This window comes from Nasonia vitripennis, chromosome 3 (assembly GCF_009193385.2).
Source record: "Nasonia vitripennis strain AsymCx chromosome 3, Nvit_psr_1.1, whole genome shotgun sequence".
Taxonomy (NCBI): Eukaryota; Metazoa; Arthropoda; class Insecta; order Hymenoptera; family Pteromalidae; genus Nasonia; species Nasonia vitripennis.
The window spans coordinates 19,819,586-19,845,815 of NC_045759.1; the positions used below are offsets into that span (position 1 = coordinate 19,819,586).

Below are 26,230 nucleotides of genomic sequence, written 5' to 3' on the forward strand. Positions count from 1 at the left end.
GAGTCGTCGTTGCAGTTGTTTCGCGACCTAACTTAATGCAGCAGTATAGCAGCGGCATCGCGTTTTCTGCGTTTAATTAGTCTGTGCGCGTTTGTACTCAGAAATTAAGAAGGACTATGCGCGCGAGTTTTCCGCTGTGCAGGTATACAAAGAAATTTTAATTAAGAGAGAGCCTTGCGCGCGACACATCCCGCTCTCAAAGAGCCGCGCGTCAACAGCTTTGACTGAAGCGTTTTTTCTTCGCGTTCTTATAACGAAAGCTTGCACGCGCGAGCGAGTGAGTCGATTTTAATCGCGGGAAAATTAAAAAACCGAAGCTCGCTCGAGCGATTAATCCTTGTATGAATGTCGATGAGAGGCGGGTTGACAAGGTCGCGAGAATGACGCGATGACTCTCCCACGATGCAAATGACTCGATTTCTTTGCCGCGCGCGAACTTTCCACAAACTCGTTAAAATAGCGCGCCAAGCCAGGTTGAGTCTATATATGGCTGGAAGAAGACGAGCGAGTACACCCACACACACAGCTCTCGCGCGCATTATTCCCTTTGGGAAGAAAGTTTTTTCGTTCGCTCGCGCGCTTTTCAATCTGTTTGCAAATGGCCAGCTGCTATACCGGAAACTTTGGAAAATGGAAGGCTTATTGCGCGGAGCTGACCTACATATACAGTCCGTCGAAAGGGGCGTCAGGAAATTTTTCTCGATTCGAAAATTCCCGCCGAGCGAGTGCATCAAGAGATAATTCTTCAGCCGAGCGAGAGACGAATTATTTCAATTTCCAGCGGAATCCGCGAGAGTCGACGCGCGCGCGAACCGTGTCTTCCGGTACAACGATCTCTCTGAACGTGTGTGTGTGTGTGTGTATCCGTGCAGACTTTTTTTCTCGAGAAGAGTTTGCGGTTCACGGGCCGCGCTCGGATATTATTATTGCTGTGTACTACGCGCAGGAGGGATTTATAGGTACAAGGTAGCGAGAGCGCATGGGCCGTATCGCGATGGCTAATGAGGATGGACGCGAGAGAGCGAGCGAGATGATGACAAGTGGATGTCGGCGCGGTAGGCGAATTGATGGGAATTTATGAGGGGATATAGCCCTCTCTCTCACTGCGGAATATAAGTAGATTTCGGATCGACTGAATTATCGTCCCTGCTTTGAATTCGCTACTATTATAGCCTCTACTCTTGTTTATCGCGAAGACGCAAAGGCGATCTCGATGAATAATCCACGAACGCCCTAATACACGCGGAATGAGAAAGCTCATACGTATATAAAAACACAAAAGGGGGCCGCAGCCAGCAGAAGCGTCGCGCCGAGTGGGAGGGAGATAATAGAAACAAATGAATAAGCTAAAAATGCCTAAATGCACTTGCGCTCTAGTGTCTGCGTAGGCGGAATAAAATATCCCACGTGTGTATATGTACGCAAGAGAGTAGCGGACCGTTGTTATCAATTTCCAATTCAGTTGCCGCCGCTTCCATTAGCTGCACTAAAGCTAAAGAGAGGGGGCATTAGCGCTGCGCTTAATTGCGCGAGAGGATGACTTTTTGCTCGCGTATTACACAGTAATGCGTGCAGTCTGCGAGTGACGGATGCAGTAGGGTGCTCCGGTTTATAAGGAGTCGATGAAAAAAATAAAAAACTGACTTGCGCTTTTCATCCCCCGAGGATGTACATTTTATAAACAAACGATTCCAGCCCTCCAAGCTTTCCGAAGAAACTTTATTTTTTCATCATCGCCGCCGCCCTCATCCGTATACGCGCGTAATTGCACGCGAGTCGTTAAAAGGAAAAGTCCTTCCGTTTATCAGCTTCACAGCAGCAGCAGTATAGCGAACCCCACGCGAGCTCGGGCTCATTAGCGAAGCGACAGTCGCCTATCTCTTATGATGTGCAGCGTTTCTGCAAGCTCGGGATAATTAACGTCCCGTTGAATTTCGGGGACGTGCACCTCGTTTTTGTTTTCTCCTACTCGGTGTCGTATACAAATGTTACACGATTTTCCGCCAGACGTAACGGCGGCTCTGCCGTGATCGCAATACATTGTATAATCCGCAAACGCAGAATCAATTACCCGAGGGATATTCCTCCGGTGGATTTCATAATGCAAAGCTGCAGCAGCGGCATAACTGAAATTTACAGTCGGGATACGCATGCTGCCGGCGAGAGGAGCGAAAATAATTCTGTGTGTATACATCGACGCGCGGCGCGTAATACAATCACATTACAGGGTAATCCGTCAAAGCGAGCTCGGCTGCGCACGATATTCCCACGACGTGTGTGCGTGTATGGGCAGAGTCAAGTTGGAAGAGTTATCCGCTCGTGTGCGCAACTTTTTATGTACTGCACACACACACACACGCGGTGGCCGGAAATTGAATTCTGATGAATTCCTCGGAAAAGTCACGTGTGTAGGTGAGACGAGCGGGATTAATTAAAACCACGTGCAGCCCTTCGACGCTAATTCAATCACGAAATATTTCGTGTTTGATAAAGCTACACGGTATAGCTGTTCGACGAAATCCATAAAGACGCCTTATTTGGTATAGACACGTGCAGCAATTCGTTTTCGCTTAGAAACCCCTCACACACTGCATACTCCGCGCAAGTTTGCTAGTCTCTTGAGAGGGCGTATACATATCGGCGACCGCGAAAACACTGGGACATCCTCCACAACCTATACTTCAATTACCTCTAACCCTATTATTGCTCTTGTTTTTTCAGCAGTACTGACAAAGTAAGCTATTGTATCTCTATGTGTCACCTTGACCCTGTCGGCGTCGAGGGAGCTTCGAGAACACCATCGGCGATAAAAGCGCGATTCTCTCTCACCTGTGTGTGATGTTGACTCTTGCTCTCTTTCGGGCGAAAGTTGACCGAGAGAGCGGCGCGCGAAAATATGGAAGAAAAAGAAAGCTCCCTTTTATCCTCTCTCTCTCTCGTCGTCGTCTTCGCGAGAGTGTCTACGCGACGATCGATACAGCGCGCGTGTTCGTTCCCTCGAGAAAAACGTATATAGGCTAAAATTCGCGAGAGAAGAGAAAAGTCTCTGACGCCTATACTGTTCGGGATGTTTGCAGTTCGCTCGAAAAATCGAGTGTAAACTTTTTTAATAAAATTTTTCCGCGACTGTACGTGTCTCGACTCGCTTTCTCCGAATGTAAATGCGGCGCTTGGGATAAGTTGAAAAATTTTTCATATTTTACTTTTTGCCGGCGCGCGGTTTTTGTCTTCCGAAACGGCATCGGTCGGCTCTTCTTTTTTTTTTTATAGAGCTTCCTTTTACGCCGAGCTTGGATTTCCCAATGGGCTATACCGCCGCGGCCGTTAAGTTATCGATCGCCGGCCGGAATATTCCTTACATCGAATGGCGGTAATTAAAGTCCGGCATTGTTACAAGCCGTCAGCCGACTTTTTATTTCCTCTACGAGTCGACTACGGAGGCTATTGGATTTTCGAAGCTTCGTTTTCATAAGCAACAACCGCGCAGTTAACTCGCAAGAGAAGTAGAAGGAGAAAAAAAAGGAAAAAAAAGAACAAAACACAGCACACCTCCCAGCGAGCACCCATGTAACAAGATCATTGTACAAAGCGCGGGTAAATTTGCATAAGACTTTGTAGCCCATATAGCCGCTCGCGCGCAAGCGCTTTACAGCCTCCGGATGAGAGAGAGAAGCAAAAAGCACGAGGAGAGTATACGCATACGCGAGTAATTGCGAGCTGCGAAACTGGAAGAACGACTTATCGGAATATTAAGATGGGAATGGCGCTCGTTAGCCGCGGCGCCGCGAGAAGAAAGCATATAGCGGCGGGAGAATTTAAATGTGAATCGAAGCTTTATTTATATGCGAACCGCCGCCGCCGCCGCCGCCGAGGTTGCTGCTAGTTACAGAGATAAGGACCGGCCACGACGAGGCTAATGCTGTAACTACGATGTTGTGGTGGATGCGAGCTGGAGGTGCGGGATTTTCAAACGCCTGCGGTACACTTTATGCGATTTTACACGATTCAATCGAGTGGATGTATGCAAATTGAACAGGGAGGAATTCAAGACATCGCAGAATAATAAGCAATGAAAGAAGCGCATCATCCTCCTTCGACGGTATGCGGATTACGGAGCCCACAATGGCAGGTCTGTCCAGCGATGATCCCTTGTATTCGCGAACTCTTCCCCCGCGGCGCGCGTGGTCCCATTCCCAGGCTCGTTTATTAACCCTATCCACTGTATTTAACGACAGTGATCGTCCTTTATTATTCGCAAAGTTCAATGCAACGCAGCAGCCTCCGCATCGCTACTTTTAGCGCATAGAAGACCAATTGCCCCGCGAGTGAAAGTCCCATCTGGCACACGTGCACATACACACGAGAGAGCGATGAGAGAAGGAAAGTTCGAATCGGCTAATTCGCCGACTGTTTTGTATTCGCGCGCGCTATAAATTATACAGGCGCGAGTTCGAAAGGCTCGGCTAGCGCGGAAAGTGGATTTTCACCGTTTATGGGCAGTTTTCTACTCAATTCGATTGCTATACCTGCGCGAGATTTCCTTATCACGTATGCGCACACCGAACGTTTCCAATTACTCTAGCGCGTTTACGGTGTGGAGCGAAGGAAAGAAGGAATATAACCTTTCAACGCACGCTTGATTAAAAACGCTCGAAATTTCAGCCATCCCCGGCGCTGGCACCAATCCATCAAAACCGTCGTGACGATGCCCCGACGACGACGACGTCGTATCGATTCGTCGACGACGACGCGCACACGTCGCATGAGAGGCTTTCGCTGTAATAAAATTAGCCGAAACTCGACTTGTGCATTAAAATTTCATCCGCTCTCAGTTGCATCGCTTTTATAGCTATTATAATATAATCGTCTCAATACTTCACATCATCGTCGGATTAATTGTACACATATACGTTTATACATTGGAGCGAATAAGCATAAGGGATGATAAATTCATCCCGTGTATATAGAAGCCGGCGCGCAATAAAACGAAAGCGTCGTCGGCTCCTCTGAATAAGATATATATGGCCTAGCCCTATAGGACACTTTCAATACGCCCGAGAAGTATAAAGCGCGCGTGTCGAAAATCGAGAGCTAGCTTTCCGCGCGATAAAACCCCATCGTGTATTCTATATACGTATATAAGCGGTAGAGCGAGACGATCTCCTGCGCACGCAATAAAACGACGAATTTCCGCCTACGATAATTCCTTCTGGGCCGTAAAGCTCGAGAAGCGAGTGAGAGTGAGAGAGAAGACACACCATAGCCCTGAAGAATATCGACAGCTCCGGACTACGTGCGTATAGCGCATGAAACTTTCATACTTCCTGAGCTCGAGTGTGTGCGTCGCGCGGATGATTATTCGGGGCAGTACATAGTCTTCTGACATTCTGCGAGTATCTACGCGTAACGAAATTCCGAGGCGCATCTGCAGCGCACGCACGTGTGCGCGCGCGAGCGGGAATGAGAGTACTTATATAGTGTGTCTGTGTGTGTGTGTGTGTGCGCGCGCGGAGACGAGACTATAGTACGTTGTTATTATTATCGTCCTCGGTGGCGGCGCTCGTGCGCAGCGAAGAGTATAGAACTTGTGTTTGTGTGTGTGTGTAGGTATCGACCTTTGATGCTCCTCTTTTTCGGTTTAGTGAGAGAAAGAGCGAGAGCCATAGGAGGAGGAGGACAAAGGGACTGCTTGTCTCTGGCCGGTGTGTAGTGCTTTGTGTGGGATTTCGATTTTCTCTTACAATTAGGACGATCGTGAGAGTGCAGGATCCTGTATGCTCCGAAAGGAGGATTTTTTAACTAGTTTCGTATACAGGTATATACTACTCTTTTATTACCGCGAGCTATAAACTCGGACATAACCGAGGCGCCGAAAAAATGCAGTCGTTTCCATTCTCTCCGCGCCACTTCCGATAATCGAGCGCGAGAAGTGGCTGATGCTGAGTCGCCGGGCAATATCGAAGGGAGAGAGAGAGAGAGAGAGAGAGAGAGAGAGAGAGAGAGAGAGAGAGAGAGAGAGAGAGAGAGAGAGAGAGAGAGAGAGAGAGAGAGAGAGAGAGAGAGCAGGAAAAAGAAGCTGTAATACAGCAGGGCGCATTAAGGAAATGAGGTCCCTTACGAGCACGTGCGCGCGCTCGGGCCATGTGCAGAGTAGGTATACAGGACGTGTGGGTGTGAAAGACGCCGCGCTGGCAGTTGGCTGGGATATGAGGGCTACGCGTGCGTGTCTACAGAGCGAAGGGACGTTTCTCGTTTTTTTCCTCCTTCTTCCTCTATTTTTGTACTCGCGTTTATCCGTCTTTTTTCTCTTCGCACGACTTTTGCGATATTGCAATTTTTCGAGCGACTATTGGAAGAGAGCAGCGCGGGAGTAGTATAACCGCAGCGATCGATCTCCACCCACGCATAGATATACATCAATGACGTGTACATGTCGCGCAACAAACTGCGCGTCTTGAGATAACGGCGTCCTAATTTTTCCCACATTATCGGCGAAATGCAAAGCCACGGCGGCTAGTGTGTATAACGGCTGCGCGCCGTTGAGGAGAAGAATCCACCCGCAGAATATTCGGGACGAGGCGATATAGCCTCGGGGCTGTATACGCGCCGGCGGAAACTGATGGGGGAGAAATCGGAGATGATCCGCCGATGAGAAAGAGAGAGAGAAAAAATGAGACGACGATACGGGGCGTTCTCTCCTTGTACACGCGGGGGCAGATAAGGATACTCATGAGGTGGCTCGATTTTTCGCGCGTGCGATCGAAAGTGAAAAATAGAATCTCTCTACTGCTGCTTTCTCTGGGAATTGTATGCAGCAGCAGCTTTCTTTTTCTACCGGAACTGGCCATTCTTTTCTCCCCAGCGCGCGCTCTCGCTTGACCAGAATCGGTCTAGCTGGTTCTGCTCGAAAGCGAGAATTTACATGTCGCTGTCTCTGTCTCTCTATGCTATAGACCACTTTTTCGGCGGAACATAATGCGTTCACTTATGCAAACCAGAGTAGCGATACGAGTATGGAGAAAGTGCTGCACAGTTTTCTTTTCTCGTAATAATACACACCTGACGTACACGCGAAAAGAAGATCTCCCAATAGTATAGCCGCATCGAGATTAAAGAAAATGTATAAGAGAGCGAGATATCTGCAGGCTGAAAGGCGGCGACAGCAACGATATCAGGAGAGCCGTCTTCTCGGAAAAGCGCCGACTCGACGGGAAACTGGATCCCTCTCGGGGGGCTAAAAGGCGCGCGACTCTCTCTCTCTCTCTCGCTCTAATAATAACCGCCCACGGCAGAGAGCGGCGCGATATCCTCCCGGAGGCGCATTGACGAGCTGTCGATATGAAAGTTCGCCGAGACGCGCAATTAATGGGAGATTCGCCCTCGTTTTCAACTCTCGCGCGACTTTTTTTTTCGTCGACGTCGCGCGCGCGCGCGGTGTATATGGGAAGCCGTATAGATAGGAAAAAGTTCGAACGCGCGGTTCGTATGGACTTCTCTCGCGACGCAGAAAACAAGAGAATGGTGGCAAACGTATTTTTGCTTGCGCAAATCAAACAGCCCACGAGTAAGTGCTTTCTCTGCAGATATCGTCCGAACTTCTCGCTCGACTATCATGGTAAGTACAGTCGAAATTGAAAAATCCACGTCGTCGTGAAATTATTGTCGACGCGATGGAACTCGGAGAATCCGAGCCGTAATAAAATCCAGATATCCGATCTGTGTGCCTGCGTGTGTACGGGAAGGAATCCCCGCGATACGCTATAGGAGTATTCCTCCGATTTGTCGCGAGAGAGAGAGAGAGAGAGAGAGAGAGAGAGAGAGAGAGAGAAACTTTCTCGGGAGAAACGGTCATCCGCTGGAAAACATATTTCGGACGGAGGATTGCGTCTCCTACGGGGGATAGTCTCCTATTGTGATTTTATTTTGCTCGAGAGGACGGAAGAATATACGAAGGGGAGCATTTTTCTTGTCCGATGAAAAATCCACGTCGATAGAGCGCGCTATGCGGAAAAGTTGCAAACGGCTGATGTTCCACTTGAATATATACAGAGCGCGAGCAACAAAAACCGATATACACACGGCGTCGAATCCGCAGTTTAGTCCCGATTGCTCGGTGTCATCTCGTTCACGCGGTCAAGCCGCTACTGCACGACTATTATACAGCAGCAGCAACAGCATCTGGTTAACGGTTCGCGTCGATGCTCTCTCGCGTGACTCGCTCGACACACACACACGCACACATACAGGGGTATATAGTCTCTCTTTCCCGTTAGCTTCCCTCTTTGTCGAGTCTCTAGGCCATAATAGGATCCGAGAGTGTAGTTCTCACAGAGAGAACAGCAGCAGCACAGTTACGGAGGTGTATTCTAATTTTTGACGCGTCAGCGGATGTACACGCGGAAAGTTCTGATGGCTCGTTGAAATTTTGATAAGGAAAAAACGAGAGCTTTTCGAATGCAGGGATGTATTTTCCAAAAGCCCTTTTGTTTTAACACGTGTACACGGCACGGATCGGCTTACCGAAGGAAACTGGAGCGTCGAGTGCAGCAGTCCTGTTCCTTCAAAAGCAAAAAAAAAGAAGAAGAAACACACGCACAGCAGCAGCAGCTCGGAATCGATCAGCTCTCGCTCGTCGTCCCCCAGTCCCCCGAGGGAGATCCAAACATCATCAAGAGCAGGAGCAGCTAGCATCTAGCGCAGCCTCGACGATATTCGGAAGTCGAAAGGGGACGTGTACAGCACGCCGCATCCGTTCAAGTTCAGGCCTCTCTCACTCGCGCGTCGCGCAGCCGGTGGTCCCTCCGATCGATCCACCAGCGCGCGCACGAATCAAGAACGCCTGCGCTTGTGTGTGTGTGTGTGTGTCCTCTACCTATAGACACACATGCGAGAGTGTGTGTATACCGTGCAGGGATGTATGACGGATTATACGAAGAGGGACACAGGCGATATTTCGCAGGGATTTGCAGGACCTGGAAGTTACGTGTGCTCGGCCAGATAAGAGCAGCGAGGTTCATGCTTACAAACTCGCTGGATTTCGCAAAATTATCCCGATTGATGGATTCGCCGCGGGGGATAAAGTTCGACGCAGTCTAATTCCGTACGCGCTATATACACACACACATACAAACAAAAACAGCAGTGGCTCGAGAGTGTGATGGCTGAGAAGCAGACCCGCAGCGCGCGTGCATCCGGCCAGACTTATTAATAAATAAAACGACTTTACACTGCATCGGCTCTGCTCGTGTTTATCGTCTGCTCCTGAACTTTTTTCTTCCTGAACATAATTAACGCGACGAGAGAGAGAGAGAGAGAGAGAGAGAGAGAGAGAGAGAGAGAGAGAGAGAGAGAGAGAGCGAGGTTATATGGCAAGTTTCGCGGTTTTCGGCTCGAGATTTACGAGAGTTTCGCGCGCGCGGGCGTTTATGCAGAAAAGATAGCGCCGCCGTCGAGTTGATTAATAAATCGTGGCTTTATACACAGACATGTGCTGTACAACAGCTAAAAGTGAGCTTTTAATAGCGTTTTTCGCGATCTTTGTCGGCGCGACGGCGATCGGATTAGATAGAAAAACTCTTTGAGAAAAATAACAATTTGCATGTCAGACTCAATTAAAACGCGGCCGGAGACGACGGAGCTTTCTGTGTAAAAGTTCCTCTGCGCGGAGAAGAAGAAGAAGCGAGCGCTTTTCCCCGGTGGCCAGTTATCTGCAATCAGAAACTTGCGAGAGAGAGAGAGGGATTCTGTGCTGTGCAACTTTGCTGAATTTTGCATGAATCTCGCATTAATCTGCCGTCTCCGGTTTAATGGGCTGCGCTTATAAACTGCGCTGCAGCTCTCTCTCTCTCTCTCTCTCTCTCTCTCTCTCTCTCTCTCTCTCTCTCGCGCGCGCGCGTTCCGGACAAATATTTATTTAAATTAAGCTCTCCCTCTCCGCCTATGTTTTTACGGGAAATTGGTGTGGTGGCTGGCACACTTGAAAAGCGCGATACTCTATTGTGTGTCTAGGTTTGCGATGAATGAGACAAAGAAGCGAATTAGGGGAATAGATAGACGCTCGTCCGGATTTCGCAAACTCTCCGTACAGCCGACCCTAAGGTATATAACGCAGCTAGCGCAGAGCCCGGGGCAATTAATCAAACGGCGATACATAAATTGATTTACATAATGCCGGCGCGCGCGCGCGCGAATGTATAATGGACGCGCTGCGGTGGCATAAGCTCATTGCGCAACCCTCGATGCAGCGGCCGACGTGTATGTACGTATGTGTATAGCTATGAGAACTATATTGCACGCTACCAGTTATGGCAATATAAGCGCGTCTTTTCACCGCGATCGAACGTTGTGTGTGTGTGTGTGTGTGTGTGTGTGTGTGTGTGTGTACACTGTGTACACCTTGACGAGGGTTAAGCCCAAGCATTGAATTCGCGGGGACTCGTCCCTCGCTTACTATATCCATCGCGAAAGGAATATGAATATAGACGACGATCGAAGAGTGACTTTTAGGGAGTCGGGTAATTAACCGCGTATTATGTGCGCAATCGATTAATCTCCACCGCGAGTGACTGAGGAAAAAAAGAGGAGAACGAAAACACGACGCAGTCGGCGCGAGATTAATCAGGGCCAATTGCAGACGAGAGGGCTCAGCCTCACCGCCGCGAGTTAATCAGCGGATGAACCGCGCGCGCGTGCGATCATACCGTGGGGGAGGCAGCAGCAGTGGCGGCCACTTGCTCGACGTGTATACAGCCGGTCGAAAGTTTGTTCTGCCGAGAGAAGACCACCGCAGGGCTAACTATACACACACTGCGTGGGGAGGGAGGAACAGAGTATACACAGTCGACGAAAAGAGCAAGGAAGCCTATAGTCGAGAAGGGGGGGGGGGGAAAGCGACTTTTGTGTCGTGGGCGGATTTCGCGGGGCTTTGTTCGGGCTTAGGGCCGGGAGGCTCCTTTTTATTTTCGGTAATTAGGAGCGGAGCAGTTCCCGCGGAGAAAATGTCCAAGTTGATCGCCCGTGTACGTGTACATGGGCTAATAAAATTCGACAACTTATTCGGCAGGAAGCTATACACTGCACTCCCTCTATGTATTTCCGGCGGGAAAATATATAAGGAAGCCGGCTGGACGCGAGCGCGTTTACGTTTCATCAAAAAGTCATAGCCCAAATCTTATGAAAGTAAAACACGCTCGCGCGCTAGCAGCCGTCAAAGCAATGACACACGCATGCACACATATAGCTTACGTAACGATGCACACGAGAGAGCTCCTTGCGATAAATTTAACGTCGGCGCTATAACTCTGATTGGCCTAATTATCCGCGCGCGCGCGTGTGTGTATAATTGCTGAAAAATTCACGAAAGCACTTGCGTAACGATTTTCGAACCCGAGCGCGGTATTTCCGCGATGAATCGATGACGACAAAGTGTGTAAAAAGGGGGAAAGTCCTGCTAGCGTATAGCTCTTTGGAGCGAGCTTAGAGTCCGCGGCAGCACAAAAGAGGAAGCGAGCTACGGTATAGCACACACGCGGAGAAGAAAAGGGGGGACATTAATTCTCATCAAGATTGGGCTTGAGAGAGCACAATGGGAAAAAATTGAATCACGGAGTGCAGAATAAGAGAAATGGAAAACACGACTATAATGGAAGAAAATTCGAGTCATAAATTCCCTCCGCGGGCGCCGAGGAAAAATGAAATTGGTCCGCGAGTTTGATGTATTGCCCGGGAAATTGCGTTTTTCTTATTTAATTAATCAAGCGCCACCTATACACCCACTATATCTCGCTGTATAGTACTTTTTTAATCAACGCGTTCGCGCGCATTCGTCCGAAGAATCGCTGCCGCGCCGGCGTCTAATTAAACGAAATCTCGCGGAAATAAGCCCTCGAAAGTACAAGCGCGCCGGATATCATTCCCGGGAGTCGAAGAGGCGCGCAGTCGTGCGCGAGAAAAAGCTCCCGAGTCTCCCGAGATCTCCACGCGTGTGTAGCAGCAGTCCTTTCTCTATTTCGATCGAAATTAACTGCGTATATTTTGATTCGATGCGCGGAGCGTTGGGGGACAGCTTTATGCGAGTCTGCAGTTTGGCCAGGAGTACTTTGAAATATTTCGTTATTTACTCACGCTAATTGTCATTTTCACGCTTTTGATATTGAATTTCAAAGTGTGTACATACCGCCATCACTTCCACCAAAATACGATGTATAACCAGCGTCAATAATACACTAACGTTTCATCCATTATACTCGAAAATTGATTCGATCGCTGGGGCTACTCTTATCGAATTTCGTGCATCAGCCTCGATGCAGCGCATATAAAGCTCGCCGAATGCACGACCGCCCGCGCAGGTGTATGAAAAGCTGGCGTAAAAAAAAACGTCGCTTTTACAGCTCGCAAGGCTGAGCGGCGGATCTTGTGTGCTGTGCGTATGTGGAGCGCATACTGCAGTGTTATATGTGCCTCCCCTTTCATACATTAATGGCTCTATCACTCTCTCGACCCATATTAATTTTGAGTTGCGCCCGTGAGAAGAGCTTATCGATTCACGCCGTTATGAACTCGCACACATGCAAGCGCTCTGCGTTTCGCACACATGCACATAATTATCTCGATATTCCGGTATACACACACTTTTGTTTTCTCGTTCTCTATTTCTCGTGAGCATAATTCAAGGCGACATTATACGCGCGATCGAGAGAGCTCCTTCTTAATTTCCCATTAGCATAAATCCTTGCTCCTTTATGGATACTCACATGCGATTAAATTATTCTTTTTTTTTCTAAATACGTATCTACGCGTATGAAATAAATTCCAATTCGATCCAAACCGCAGCGCCAAATGTTATTGGGAAATCATATACCCGCAGCAGCAGAGCGAAAAAGGAAGCCATACTCTCTCGGTGTGTGCTAAAAAAGCGCGCTTCGAATCCTGCACATATACTCGTGGAGGTACGGGAAATTGGAATGCCGGAAACGAGTGAAACTCTCGCGAACGTCCACCGCCTCGTTTCACCCGAGTTTGTGTGTGTGTGTGTGTGTGTGTGTGTGTGTACACGCGAGCGTCCGTTTTTTTTCCACCCGTTTTCTCCGTTCGCTCTCTTATGTATGTATGTGCGAGCAATCTATTCGATTGCCAGCGCTATGCACCGGATCGCATACTATAACATATAGGTATATACATCGAAGGAGGAAGTGACTGCAGCCGATTTCCATCTATTTTTCTCGCTCATATGCATGCAATAATATTCCGAGCTGCTGTTTTTCTCGGAATGTGGAGCACTGCCGATCCAGCCCCGAGAGTTGCAGGCTGAAAATGGGCCAGGGATACTTTTTCGGCCGCCGATGGGATTTTGCGCGGCGGGAGTTACGCAAGAGCCGAAGTGTATAGCCTATAGAAAGTTGGGAGCGAGTGTGGAACTTTTTAATTGTGATGGCTCGACTGCTGCAGAGACCGCTGGCTTTTCTTTTAGAAAGTCAATATTATGGCGAAAAACGACGATGAGTCGCCGAGATAATCACCGGCTATTGCACGAGAGAGACTGCGATGCGCGTCCGGCTTTAATTATTATGTGCCGCGTTTCTTCTCATATTTACGAGAGAGATAGGATTAGGAGGGGGAACTTTGCGATCGTTGTTTTATCGCTGATGGGGGAGGAACAAAGAGAAAGAGAAACTCTCTCGCGGAATGTTGCTATGATGCTCTTGGATCGCGTCCAGGTCCGAATTGATTCAAAGGCAAATACGCCTCGAGAGAGAGAGAGATATGATCGAGAAACGCTCGACTTCTTCTCCGGGGATAATATTTGACTCGGCTAACCCACATTCAATCGCACTATATGCACTATCTGGACTATTGTTAAGCTCGCGGGCGGCTTGATAACGAGTAAATAGATAAATAAATAATACGGTAAATGTTTTTCATCCCAGTAGCGTATACCGTAGAATCGTTCCCCCGCGAGCGAAGCCCGCATCGAGATCCTTGTAATTATTCTAATTAATTAAAATACAATACGAGATTCCGTACACACACCGCTATGCGGCGCTTCATGTAGGTACCTATATAGTTCATACTCTGTGCAATATCAAAGGAAATTCGTGCGTGCCGCACGAAATGTACCATATCGCAACTATCGTGTGGTTTCGAATAATTTTTTTTTTTATATATAACTCCAAATTATACAGAACGATATATAAACATAATTACGCTTAGCCTCCGGGAGACGACGGTGTGTCATTAAAATGTGTGTGTGTAACTTGTCGAAACTTTTTATCTCAAATGTTTACTTCTCTTGCGAAAAAATCAATGACTCAAGGTCGAGCCAAGGGCGCCAAATTCAACTTTCGTTCAACTACATACAAAGCGCACATATGTGGATTCCATCTCGCGTGCGTTGATGTCCTGCAATTTTTATCATACGAAATGCCGTTCCGACTAGGTATCTCTCGCGCATGAAACCGCAAATTCCAACAACAACAACCACAACAGCGACAGCTCTTAAGGAGAAAACCCATACAAACTTTTCCAGCCGCTGAAACTTGCCTCTCTCTCTCTCTCTCTCTCTCTCTCATCCCCCTTTTCCACGCGTGTAATTCCAGTCCGGCATTAATTATTTCAGCTCGGCCCGAAAAAGGCCATTAAACCTCCCGAAATAAAGGGGGAAAATCGATAATCCCCTCAGCCGCGCGCGAGCAAGCGCGACGACTCTTATCGCTATCCTCGCCTATTGTACATCGCCTGCGGGCATATACATATACATTGAGGCAGCCGAGCTATCGGGGAAAAAAGCTCCGTCGCGATTTGAATTAATCGGCATCGGTATGTATAGACTCTCCTCGAGAATAAACGCAGCAGCTTCTCTGGAAGATGCCGCACTCGAGATTTTATCGAGAGCCGGCCCACTTACACACACGCCCCCAAATTTTAATCAGAGCCAATATGTATGCGGCTCGCGCTCACAGTGTAATTCCTGCAGCGTCGACGCTTCTTCCCCCTCGAGTCGTCGCGTCGTGTTCTTTATCGGCCGAAGACGCGCGGGATACAGAGGGAGGCGGCGCGGCATCGTATGTCGCGAGATAAAACGGGCGCATGTATCGTTGAAAAATCGACTTTTTTTCTTCTCGATCTTCTCTCGCGCGTCGCTCCGCCAAAGAATGCATGTGTGCAGCGTTGAAGAAGAAGCTATGCAGCTCCGAGACGATGATCCTCTGATGCTGCTCGTCGTACGTAACTGCTCCTCCGTACCATAAAGGCGGAGCTTCGCTGCGACTACTGTGTAGCTTTTGTCCCTCGCGGATACATGTACTAGCTCGTTATTTCACGTGTATCGCGCGCTGTGTTCCATCGGAGATGAGCATCGGCTTTGCGGAAAGAGAGCCGCCGCGTGATTATTATGCACATCGTGTTTTTGTTAACACGCTGTTATGTAACTATACTGGCGATGGACTTTATGCTTGTAAATATATTCCTATTGTTTCCTCGGCTCCGATAAATCAGTTGGATCGAAACTCGTGTGTAGCAATTGATCCGAAACGTGCTGTGTTAAACCTCGATCATCGTTTTTCATTCCCGTTTGCGCGCTGCCAACACGCGATGCTCATCTCTCGAGTCGCAGCGAAGCGCAGCTCCTTTCTACATTCAGCAATTCCTAAACAACGTGCAGTGTGTCACTCACGAGAGCGCAGCGTCTCCGCAGCTCTTCTATCTCCGACACTTCACTATGGGGCACAACAGAATTTTCACAATTCGAGCATATCCCGCGATACGAAAAAACGCTCTCTCACCACTTCGAGTATACTGGGGTAAAATACACGCGCGCGCGCGCGTCCGAAGGTTCGTTCCTGCGACGCCGGCCGAGGGCGAACTAACTCTCCGCCGCGGCAGCGGCTTTGCTCCGCTTTCCTCTCTCTCTTTGGTGCTACTCTGTTTTGCCGAGCGCGCGCGCGCGCGCGCTCTGCCGTCGGATCCCCGTACCAGCGCTCATAATGATCCCCCCCGACTGTGTGTATGCACTTCTCTCGCATAGCGTGAAATTTTTACGAAGCAATTAACCTTAACCCTCTCCCCTGCTCGCGCGGAAGAATTCGGGATGATGATCGTAATGTGCGCACGCGTGCGCGCATTATAAGCGGGAGTATGTGTATATTCTCCCGCGATGCTTGACGAGGATGATGATGGCGAGCGAGTGGGTGTCACACGTGTCGCTCGATTATATACGTATTGTGTGGGAAGAAGTAGGTGCTGCGGTGTGTATAGCGCGCGATTTAATCCCTCTGCGTGAGGGCGCGCTGGAGATTTTTTGTTGTCTGCACCCTTTCGCGGGACAGAGAGATGTCCCCAGGGAGATGCGTCTGGAGAGATGAACTCGGAGGATTAACTGTATATCCCTTATTCCGACACTGCGCTGCGCAAATCGCCTCTAATACGGTGGGACGATGTGACGTACACTATGGTATCCGATATGTCTATATATCTCTCGACTGCTGCTATGTGCGCGTCAGGAGCTGTACTCCTTCGTATAATTACTCAAAGGATTACTCCCCCGCACTTTTGCACCATAACTCGAACTAATAAGCGACGACGGCATTGCCGAAGATAAAGCGAGGATCGCTTTTATACACCGTGGCAGAGAGAGAGAGAGAGAGAGAGAGAGAGAGAGAGAGAGAGAGAGAGAGCGCAGCGGTTCTATGCGATCGTAAAGAGAGTTTATCTAATACGAGAACACTTGCCGCGGCGGCGGGCCGTAAAATTATAAATAAACCCTTTTAACGTCCGACCCAATAAGCGACATCTTTATCGCCCCATCTCTATCTCCCAAGATGATAATAACGGATATACAATCCCTAACGTTCCCAATATAGACCATATCAGAAGAAGAAAAACCCTCCACTTTCCGCCGCACGAACATCGCAGCAGCTCTCTGACGTCGCCGTTCGATCACGACACGCGACGACCAACTATCGGCGAAACTTGAACGCGTAAACACGAACTTTCGGAATTGCACGCGGATGCAGCGAGCGAGAGGAACTATGCGCGGCGCAGGGGATGATTGGTCGCTGCTGCTGCCGCTGCGATGCTTATAATACTTGCGATGTATATTGCGCGCGACGCAAACAACGTACGATAACATTGATAGTTGTTCGACGTGTATACCCTGCCCGTATATAAAGGTGCTTGCACACGTACGAGCTGCAGTTTGACACAGGATGACAGCCATTCATATGGCGAGGGCTTTTGTTCGTCGATGCAGGAATCGATAGTCCGGGATAGACTGTGTTCTCCTCTTTTTAAGTATTACGGACAAATAGCAATCTCCGAACCGATCGATAGTTCACGGCTCCGGAAAGAGAAAAAAACAAATCAGCCGATGCTGGCGCCTATATCACGTCGCGAACGAGCCGCAGAAAGAAAAACAGCAGAGTGTAAACGGACGCGGCGCGACCGGCCCTGATCTCTCCTCTGTATAAACAACGATCCTCAGAGTTCAAACGCGCGACGAGAGTCAAGGGTTCCGCAGCCGCGGCAACACGCGCGGGCCCGCACAAAGCCGCGCGCGACTGTGAGACTCGTGCGAAGGTCGCTTTACTGGTGTCGTTAGTCCAGTCAATCACTGCTGATGGCGTCGCTATGTAAATGTACTTATACGTGGAGAGTGAACGAACTGTTGAAAAATTTATTCTTGGAAAATATTCGGTTTCAAAAAACCTTCGAGAAAATGACGTGTCCAATCGCTCTCCCATCTCCTATCGCGAGCCACATCTATTACACTGGCTATAGGATGCAGCTCGAAAGAGATGCTCCTTTCCCCCATGACTGGTGCACGAACTATGGGCGCAAGCCCGCAGATATATATCCTGGCGATCATTACACGCATACACACACACACACACACACACGCGCGCGCGCGCGAGCTAGACAAGCTGCGTAGTCGCTTCCGTTTCCGCTTCCTGCGCTGCGCACTGCAGCCGCCGTGACGACCTCTAGCTGCTCCGATGTGCTCTTCGTTAGAGATCGCTAATTTTCATTTATTATACCTACCGCCCGCCTCTCGCGCGTTATCTTTCCAGCTCTTCTATGCTAGCTTTTCGCGAAGGACATACGATGACGCATCTCGTTTTCAAGCGCGTCGTGTCGAAGCCGTTTAATTTCCTGGCGATTCTGCAAGCAGAGGGTGGGATTAACACACTGCGCTAATGAGCTTCCACTGAGAAAACTAGATATTAAAATGTACTACATATGCAGGAAAAATTACTATATTATATAGTAACGGACGGTTATACTTGCTTTGTATTAAATTTTACTATCTCAGATAGTAATTTCTATACTGAAATGAAATTTTTAAAAATTTAATTTTTTTTTTGCTGGCCAATTTCACGCGCTTATTCGAACATGATTATTATTATTATTATTATTATTATTATTGATATTCAACGTTGTTAAGTGAAGGAAATAAAGGAAAGAAAGAAATTTTTCTGCGGCAACGGGAATCGAACCTGGACCTCTGGAATGGGAGTCGAACGCGCTGACCACTTACCCAAACATTACTGTTATGTATTAAATTTCAAATCTGATATATTATCACATTTACTCGTGAGTCAATATTAATAATAAATTGATCAAAATTAATAAATAATAGCAGCGAATGATATTTTATCACTTAATAATACCAGATAAACAAAAAATTGTAGATTTTGGTCTCTGATTACTGCATAAATCAACTTTATAATCTCAAATTCTGGCACACGGAGAAATTCTTAAAATAATTTTTACTATATAATGTAGTAATTTCTAGTAAACACGTAACAAATTTTAATATAAGTCTAACAATTTTTACTATGAATATAGTAAAAATCGTCATGGAGCGAGTATGACCTGCCAGTAATAGTAATTCGATAGTAATCTAATATAGTAATTTTTCCTACATATGTAGTAAATTTTAATATATAGTTCTCTCAGTGTCCACGCGGGATTACCGGGAAGGAGCTCTCTGCAATCGCGGTTGCTTTTGCTAATATGCATATTTTCGTTATTGCACTTTTTGCAATATAATCCAGCGCGGAAAAGGTCGCGAGTCGTTTCTATTATTAACACTTGAGAGAAGAAAACCGTTAGCGCTACTTGTAAATATTCATGACCCACTTGAGTAGATTGTGGATGCAATGCGCGCACTGCTAAGCCTCTTGTCAACCGGCATCTTATCTACACCGGCGGAGAGAAGTGATTACCCATTAACTAATAAAGTTAACGTAGCAATGATGGCGGTACACAGCGTTTACGCTGTTTCTTTTTTTCCCCGCTCGCTCACGTCCTAATCAGCGAGTTAAACCACTTGGTACTTTTTCTTCCTCTGAATTACCGCCTGTCCAATGCGATATATACAGCGGTTATCCGAAGCACCATTTCAGCGCGCATCGAGCATTAACTTTATCTAAATTTCGATGTATATACAGCGGACGTAAAAGGAATAAACAAGCCAAAACGACTTCATTTCTGCCGCGCCATATCTCGGCGAAATTCAGCAGTAAAAAAGAAACACAATGCTCACACATACACACACATACTACACAGCGCGAATTGATTTACGAGTCGCGTCGGTGCCGCGCACAAAGGCGAAATCTCTCTCGCGAAAACGCCGCGCCTCACGTAAATACCCCGAAATTCAGTCCTAAGCCTCCCTCCCCTCTCTCTCTCTCTCTCTTTCTCTCTCTCTCTCTCTCTCTCTCTCTCTCTCTCTCTCTCTCTCTCTCTCTCTCTCGGCTTCGTTAGAGCGACCGGGACGCATAACGATTAGGAATTAGAGCACTCCAGAGAGAAGGAATACGGAAGGAACATCGCTACGGTGGAGGCTGCTCATGTTTGCGTGCGTTAGTGTGTGTGTGTGTGTATGTGTGTGTGCCACTACTGGGAGCACTTGGACTATGCGACGCCTGCGGGAGGTGCCGCTGAAATATCGACCCTGACGCGTATACGTATACGTATATATACGAGCCGTGTCGTCCTTGTGTGTGTGTAGCTCCGAGAGAGCAGCGGCTTTTGTTAGCGCCGACCGGCTTTCCTCGATGCTACTGATTCTGTTTAGGGAGAGACACGCGCGAATAGCTAATGAAGTTTGTTGTTGCTTTTTTGGAAGAGCTTTCGAGGCTGCTGCGACGGTTTCGTTAGGGGAGAGGTTTCCTTTGCAGCTTCTTTGTTTATTTATGACGGGGGAAGTTTTGCGGGAGCGATTTGGGCGACACCTGTGCATTAAACTTCGCATAATGCGTCGCGCTCTTCGCGAAGCTCGAGGAAGAAAATTTTCACAATTACGAATTACGATCGTCAGCGCCTAATGACACGGAAGCAACGATAATCTCGCGCAATAATCTTTCGAAATATAGCATCTCCACGAAAATTCTCGGGATCGAGTTTGAAAGAGGAATCGATGTCCAGGAAAGAACGTGCGTACACATAAATCCGTGCGCGCGGGCGTGTGCAGTAAAAAGTCCGGAATGAAAAAAAAATCGTCACACCCGCGAGGGATCGAGGCATGGATAGTTTTCGCAGTACAAGCGCGTCGTTCGCTGTTCCCCCGTGAGAGAAAAGAAAAAAAGGGACGGAGCCCTTTTGCCTCCCGCGGGTCCTTTTAAACTCGAGTTTATGATAGCGGCACAGTGGTTTTTAAGGATTTTCCAAAGTGGAAGAGGGGCCGCGAGTGTCTGACTTTCGAATAGGTTCCTATATACAATATTGAATACTTTTTTATTTTAGCGCTGACGCGGTGGACGCGTTTTATTCGCGCATAAAAGCTACGCGATTAGAGAGTCGGGAGAGATACCGGGATATAGGTTGAATTTTATCAGCCGCCGCAAAACCACTTTGCTTCGTTTGCTCAAATACTCGGGGTTTAGTGCGTGAAATGCTGAGAGCAGGATAAACTCGCAGAATTCGCAAAATGGAGTTCTTTATAACGTTATTATGTTTTCGGAATTTATTGTTATAAAAATAATTGTTTTTGTAACCTATATGTCTTGACTATGTAAACAAATACGGATATAACAGCGACGATATAATCTGCATTTCAACCGTAAACAAAATTCAATTCAACGATCAAAACAGTCTGGGAGAGCGTCTAGCGACGTTATCTCGCGTGCGACTGCGTAAACAAATACCACGAACGATTCTTTCGTCTGGCGAGAAGATAAGTCCGTGTATCTCTAATATGCATCTCCTCCTTGAATTAATCGTCCATTTATCGATACACACAAGCCAACGCAAACGCTCGGTGCATTAGCATTTTTTCGATTCGTTCTCTCCATGTTCCGCTCCCAAAAACTCTTTTGTACTTTCTTCCACTTCGCGCAGCTTGAAGTGGTGCGAGTAGTTGCGTGCGCCGTGTTCGAGGGCCTGTGATACAATTTTTGATCTGCCGCATTTGGGCGCTTTCTCGATATTTTGAAGAAAAACAGAAGCGAGCTCGCAGAATCGATTACCGAATGGAATGATGTTGTGAAAGGCTTTTTGTTTTGCGTCATATGCACTCATTATATTCCATTGTAGCTCTCAGGCGTATGAAGTTCAAGGTTCTGAAGCTTATCAAAAGCTTATTAAAATCTATGGAAATTTTTTTAACTCTGCAGTTGTGCGATTAATACTCGATTGTTTGCAAGAAATTTCTTGAATATAGCTTCGTCTGAATAAATAAGCAAGATCCCCCTGCTGCTGAAAATATTTGAATACATCGATCCGACTTGTGTTTGCATTTTGCTACGAATGATTGGCATTTTACCACACCTGCGATTCCGGGTATAAGATTCCACGCGTAAACATTTTTGCATTCGATATTTTATAATTGTATAAAACAACTCCATTTTCTTTATTCTACTAACTAGCATCATAAGCCTTGTGAACAGGCTTTCACAGCATTCATTGTGATACCGTAATATGATACGACAGACGCTCGATAGCACTTAAATAAATAAATGAAAGTTAAGTACACATCGACGCGGTGTTCAAGAATTCAGCCGGGTAAAAGCATCCGAATAACATTGTGTATGGCAGTCTTATACCGATAACAATCCGTATATGAGATAAGTCTCGAAAATCTCGCGCGATTATTTAAGGAACCGCGAGGTATCTGTAACCTCATTCTCGAGCAGACACCGGTATAGCGCGTCAGCGGAACTGCGAGGGAAAGTGACGAATTTCCCGATACGCACAGGCAAACTGACAGGAGCAGCGCAGGGAAGAGACTTTTACCCAGCTGGGTTTCCATTTTTCCACGCCAAGTGCCCTCGATTCGTTCAGCGCTATCGGAACGAGAAACAATAGCTTTCGGCGGATCCAATTTTCCAGTGTGCCAAGGGTCAAACGGAAGATCTTCAATTAGAGGTATATTCGTACGTTTTTTTTTCGAGCGAATTGTAGCATCGACTTCCGAAATAGAATTCATCATACGGGCCGTCCTCGTAGAATCACGGAATGAATCGTCAATCCGCGCACGAGTCGACTCAAGCTCGGCGGCTTGCAAAAACAGCGTCTCTATTCAAACTTCCCGCGACGGGCTTTCCCCTCGCGTTTCAAGGGTTGGCAAAAACGCACACTCCAGGCCAGACGCGTCGCGAGTTTATCATTTCCTCTTCCACTTCTGCCCGCGACTCGATACAGCGGCGCTGCACCTATGAAAGGATGAACCGCCGGAAAAGAGACTAGAGAGCGAAACTACCGCTGAAAGAAGCTGGACGGCCCGGGAAAACCCGTCGAGCATCTTCTTTTGTGCGCTGCTGCACGAGGGTCCAGACGCGCAGCAGCTCGCGGCCTATCGCGTGCTTTTTTTCCCCGGTACTAAAGACGCGTCGCCCGCCCCATCTCTCTCGATTGCACTATGGACTCGCGAACGAGTTTTCGCTGCTAGAGTCTAGGCGAAGCTTCTTTTGACGATGCTCTTGGCGCGCGACAATGCCGCCGCACCGCGCGCTGCGAGAACTGAGAGAACAGCCTCGAGAGCCGCCGATGGCTTTATCTTGCAAATTTTATGTACCGAGAGGAGAGGGAGAGGCAAGGACGAGGGAATTCCAAGGGTGAACGGAGATGGTGGCGCGACTTCGGCTCGCTCTGTGTATTTATTCTTCTTTTTGGTGCTTTCCGCTCGATTCGGAAACTGCCGCCACTTTTTGCGGTGTAAGGCACTATATGGGAAAACCGAATTCTGAGGTGGATAGAGTGGTTCGCGCGCTGAGAGAAATTGTTTCTGGAAGCTTTTCTTCCGGTGCCTTTTGTTATGGGCTCTTCCTGAATTTCGTCTAGCTTTCTTTCGTACTTGTTTTTCTCTTGCCATTAAGGAAATACTTTGTTTTTGCTGCTGGAAGTTTCGTTGAATAGAGCAACGTTTTTACGTACATGCGTATCTGTTTTATATTTTATATCAATCGCCCGGATGCATGTTGTTTTTCGCATAAAAGTATAAATGAGAAAAGTCAACATGGATTGCTTCGCTTATTATTTTTACAACTTATTTTCACTTTGATGTTGGCACAAACTTTTGCTTATCAGAACGCACTGCATAAATTATCTGTGCGCTTCAATAAACTTTTCTTTACGTGCGCATCTTCCGGGATGTTGCCGCGACCCATCATTTATGCATACTGATCAATAAACGAGGGTACCCACAAACCTGACTCACTCGCCCCCTCATCTCTACCCTAGGAAATCACGACTTAACCAGTGAAGACAATATTTACCTTACCCTTGACTTCTTCCAGAGGGGGTCGCATGATAAAAAGATGCTCGGAAGGAAAGTTTTCTGCGTTATCGGTGTAGACCGCGCGGAAAATCCGCTTTACCGACTGCCAGATAGGGAAACTGCATTTAGCTACAGCAAATACAGGACAGGGGTCGCTTGTTGGTACAGTAGTAAATTCTAGTTCAAAACTTCATCACTGATCTAGTTTTTTCGCCTTTTGGAATAAATATATTGATTTATGATATAAAATATCGTGTTTTTAATAAATTATATACTTTTGTTACTCACGATGCCGACAGTGGCTTTAAGATGTTACTTTAAAGCAAATACATACCTGGAACAGAAAAAATTCGTAGTTAATTTAACTAATTCAAGCGTACTTGGAAAAATATTTAATAATGTACACAGAAAAAGTTGAATTAGTTCCGGGCACTACAGTTATCTTTGCAACAGATAAAAAATAGTTTTTTTTGTTAGTTATGTGAGATATGTAAGACTATGATGCACTCAGCTTGCATCGTAGACCTTAGTTCCATAGTTTGAGCACAAACTATACAGAACACAAAAAATTTGCGAATTAGAAACGCGAAGAGTTCGGCTGTTATTCGCATACTTTTGGTTGTGTACTGTCTCTCTCACTCTCTCTTAGAATATCGCGTAACTCTGGTATTATAATTAATCCTAATAAATTTGTAGCTTATAAGTTAACTTTCAGATCATAATACAAACTCAATTTGTCATTCTTCTATTATTCTATAATACTTTTATTTTTCAGAATTGCGAGTATCAACATGAGAAATTTCGCATTATTTCTTCTTGTAAGGACAAAATTGTTTTATAAATGTGAAATAAATTAAAAGAATGTTATAATTAATTATTACAGTTTTCAAGATGCTAACCCAAACCAAATGGTTATTAACAATGGCAGACAAATTTGAAGTCCCTGAGCGTTTTAAGAGTAACGAACAATCTGTTTTGTAAGAATTCACGCTTTAATTTAAATACATTTTATTAAATTCTATGAACCATGTCAGTAGGTACTACTAATTTTCAGTGAGGCATTTAATGATCTGGTAGAACAGTATCACCCGGTGGATCTCGGCCAAGGAGCGCCTGATTTTAACCCACCTTTAAAGCTAAGATCTGCAATGTCCAAAATTATGCTCAGCGGTGATGCTGCACTGAACCAGTACACGCGAGATTATGTAAGAATTGAATTCATTTGTTTAACATATACTCGATTATTCAATACCGTTTAGATTTCGACACTATTCATCTTAGGGACATCCAAGATTAGTTAATGCAATCGGCAAATATTACTCGAAATTGTTAAATAGAATACTAGATCCATATAATAATATATTCATCACTGTGGGTGCAACTGAGGCTTTATTTCTTTCACTGCAAACTCATACTAATCCTGGCGACGAATGGATTATTATCGAACCTTACTACGATCCCTATTTAAAAATGGTGAAAGATGCACTAGGAGTCGCAAGATTTATAGCTTTAAAACCGGTAAGGAAAAATATATAATTTTGTTAAAAAAACATTTGGTATAATGTTTTACTGTTACAATACTTCAGAACAAATTAAACGGAACAATCACGTCTGATGATTGGACTTTTGATAGACAAGAGTTAAGGAATCTTTTTAACGTAAATACAAAAGGTATAATTGTTAACACTCCGAACAACCCGATTGGTAAAGTTTTTACTCTTGATGAACTTACATTCATCGCTGATTTGGCAAAAAAATGGGACACACTCGTCATATTCGATGAAGTTTATCAATTTCTAACATTTAATAATAAAAAGCACATACGAATTGGTAATTACTATTTTACAACAATAAGCATGGCATTGTACTCTAATAATATGTGCACGGATCCACGATCAAATAGGAAACCGTACAGTATCTAGAAATTCGAAACATGTTTCAAAGACACGCTTATATAGATTTAAATTAAAGATTTTTTCTTCCATATTTTAGTTTCGCTATCGAAAAATGTTTTCCAGTACGAAGTATTGAATTTTCCATTATTGGCCGTGGGTTTGCACATATATTCATAATATTATAATTATATGTATACTCTTTCCGCAGCTACTTTACCAGGAATGTTTGAACGAACTATCTCGATTGGTTCAGGAGGAAAAGCATTCAGTGCAACTGGCTGGAGACTTGGATGGGTTTACGGTGGAGCTAAAATTTTAAGTAATTTAAGAGCACTTCAGACTAATGTCGTGATGTCAGTTCCTACTTCAATGCAGGTATGAAATTACAATTTTTTAAACATTCGTTATCAAAGTCGGTATCAGCACCTTAAAAATCAAGTTAATTTTTTAAGGTTTTTTATCTATGGTTGACCGGCAGTCACGTCAATTTGAAAGTTGTCTATAAACAAATGGATGATTTATTAAAAACACAATTTAAATCGCGTAATAAACTGAATTATTAAGCACACATAGACGATGTAAATTACAAATGCAGGCCCACGCGACACTCTTATTTATATAT

General features: G+C 46.3%; 2 protein-coding genes across 18 annotated transcripts in view; one reads left to right on the forward strand and one right to left on the reverse strand.

Annotated features, from left to right (window-relative positions):
- Positions 1–26,230, reverse strand: part of LOC100119820 (rap guanine nucleotide exchange factor 2) — a 116,899-nt gene that overhangs the window by 42,919 nt on the left and 47,750 nt on the right. For 12 of the 17 annotated variants that reach the window (XM_032597806.1, XM_031927990.2, XM_016983692.3 and 9 more), the window contains exon 1: positions 15,671–15,869. The exons of 4 other annotated variants lie outside the window; for them this stretch is intronic. The gene's annotated coding sequence lies outside the window, so the exon portion shown is untranslated. Of the gene's footprint in view, positions 1–15,670; positions 15,870–26,230 lie in introns of those variants that run through there. One more of the 17 variants, XM_031927981.2, reaches the window with a different exon arrangement.
- Positions 1–26,230, forward strand: part of LOC107980871 (kynurenine--oxoglutarate transaminase 3) — a 36,335-nt gene that overhangs the window by 9,340 nt on the left and 765 nt on the right. Inside the window, exons 2-6 of the mRNA XM_016983697.2 lie at positions 24,597–24,690; positions 24,768–24,918; positions 24,995–25,231; positions 25,300–25,543; positions 25,817–25,983. Of these exons, the coding sequence (XP_016839186.1) occupies positions 24,597–24,690; positions 24,768–24,918; positions 24,995–25,231; positions 25,300–25,543; positions 25,817–25,983 (893 nt within the window). The remainder of the gene's footprint in view (positions 1–24,596; positions 24,691–24,767; positions 24,919–24,994; positions 25,232–25,299; positions 25,544–25,816; positions 25,984–26,230) is intronic.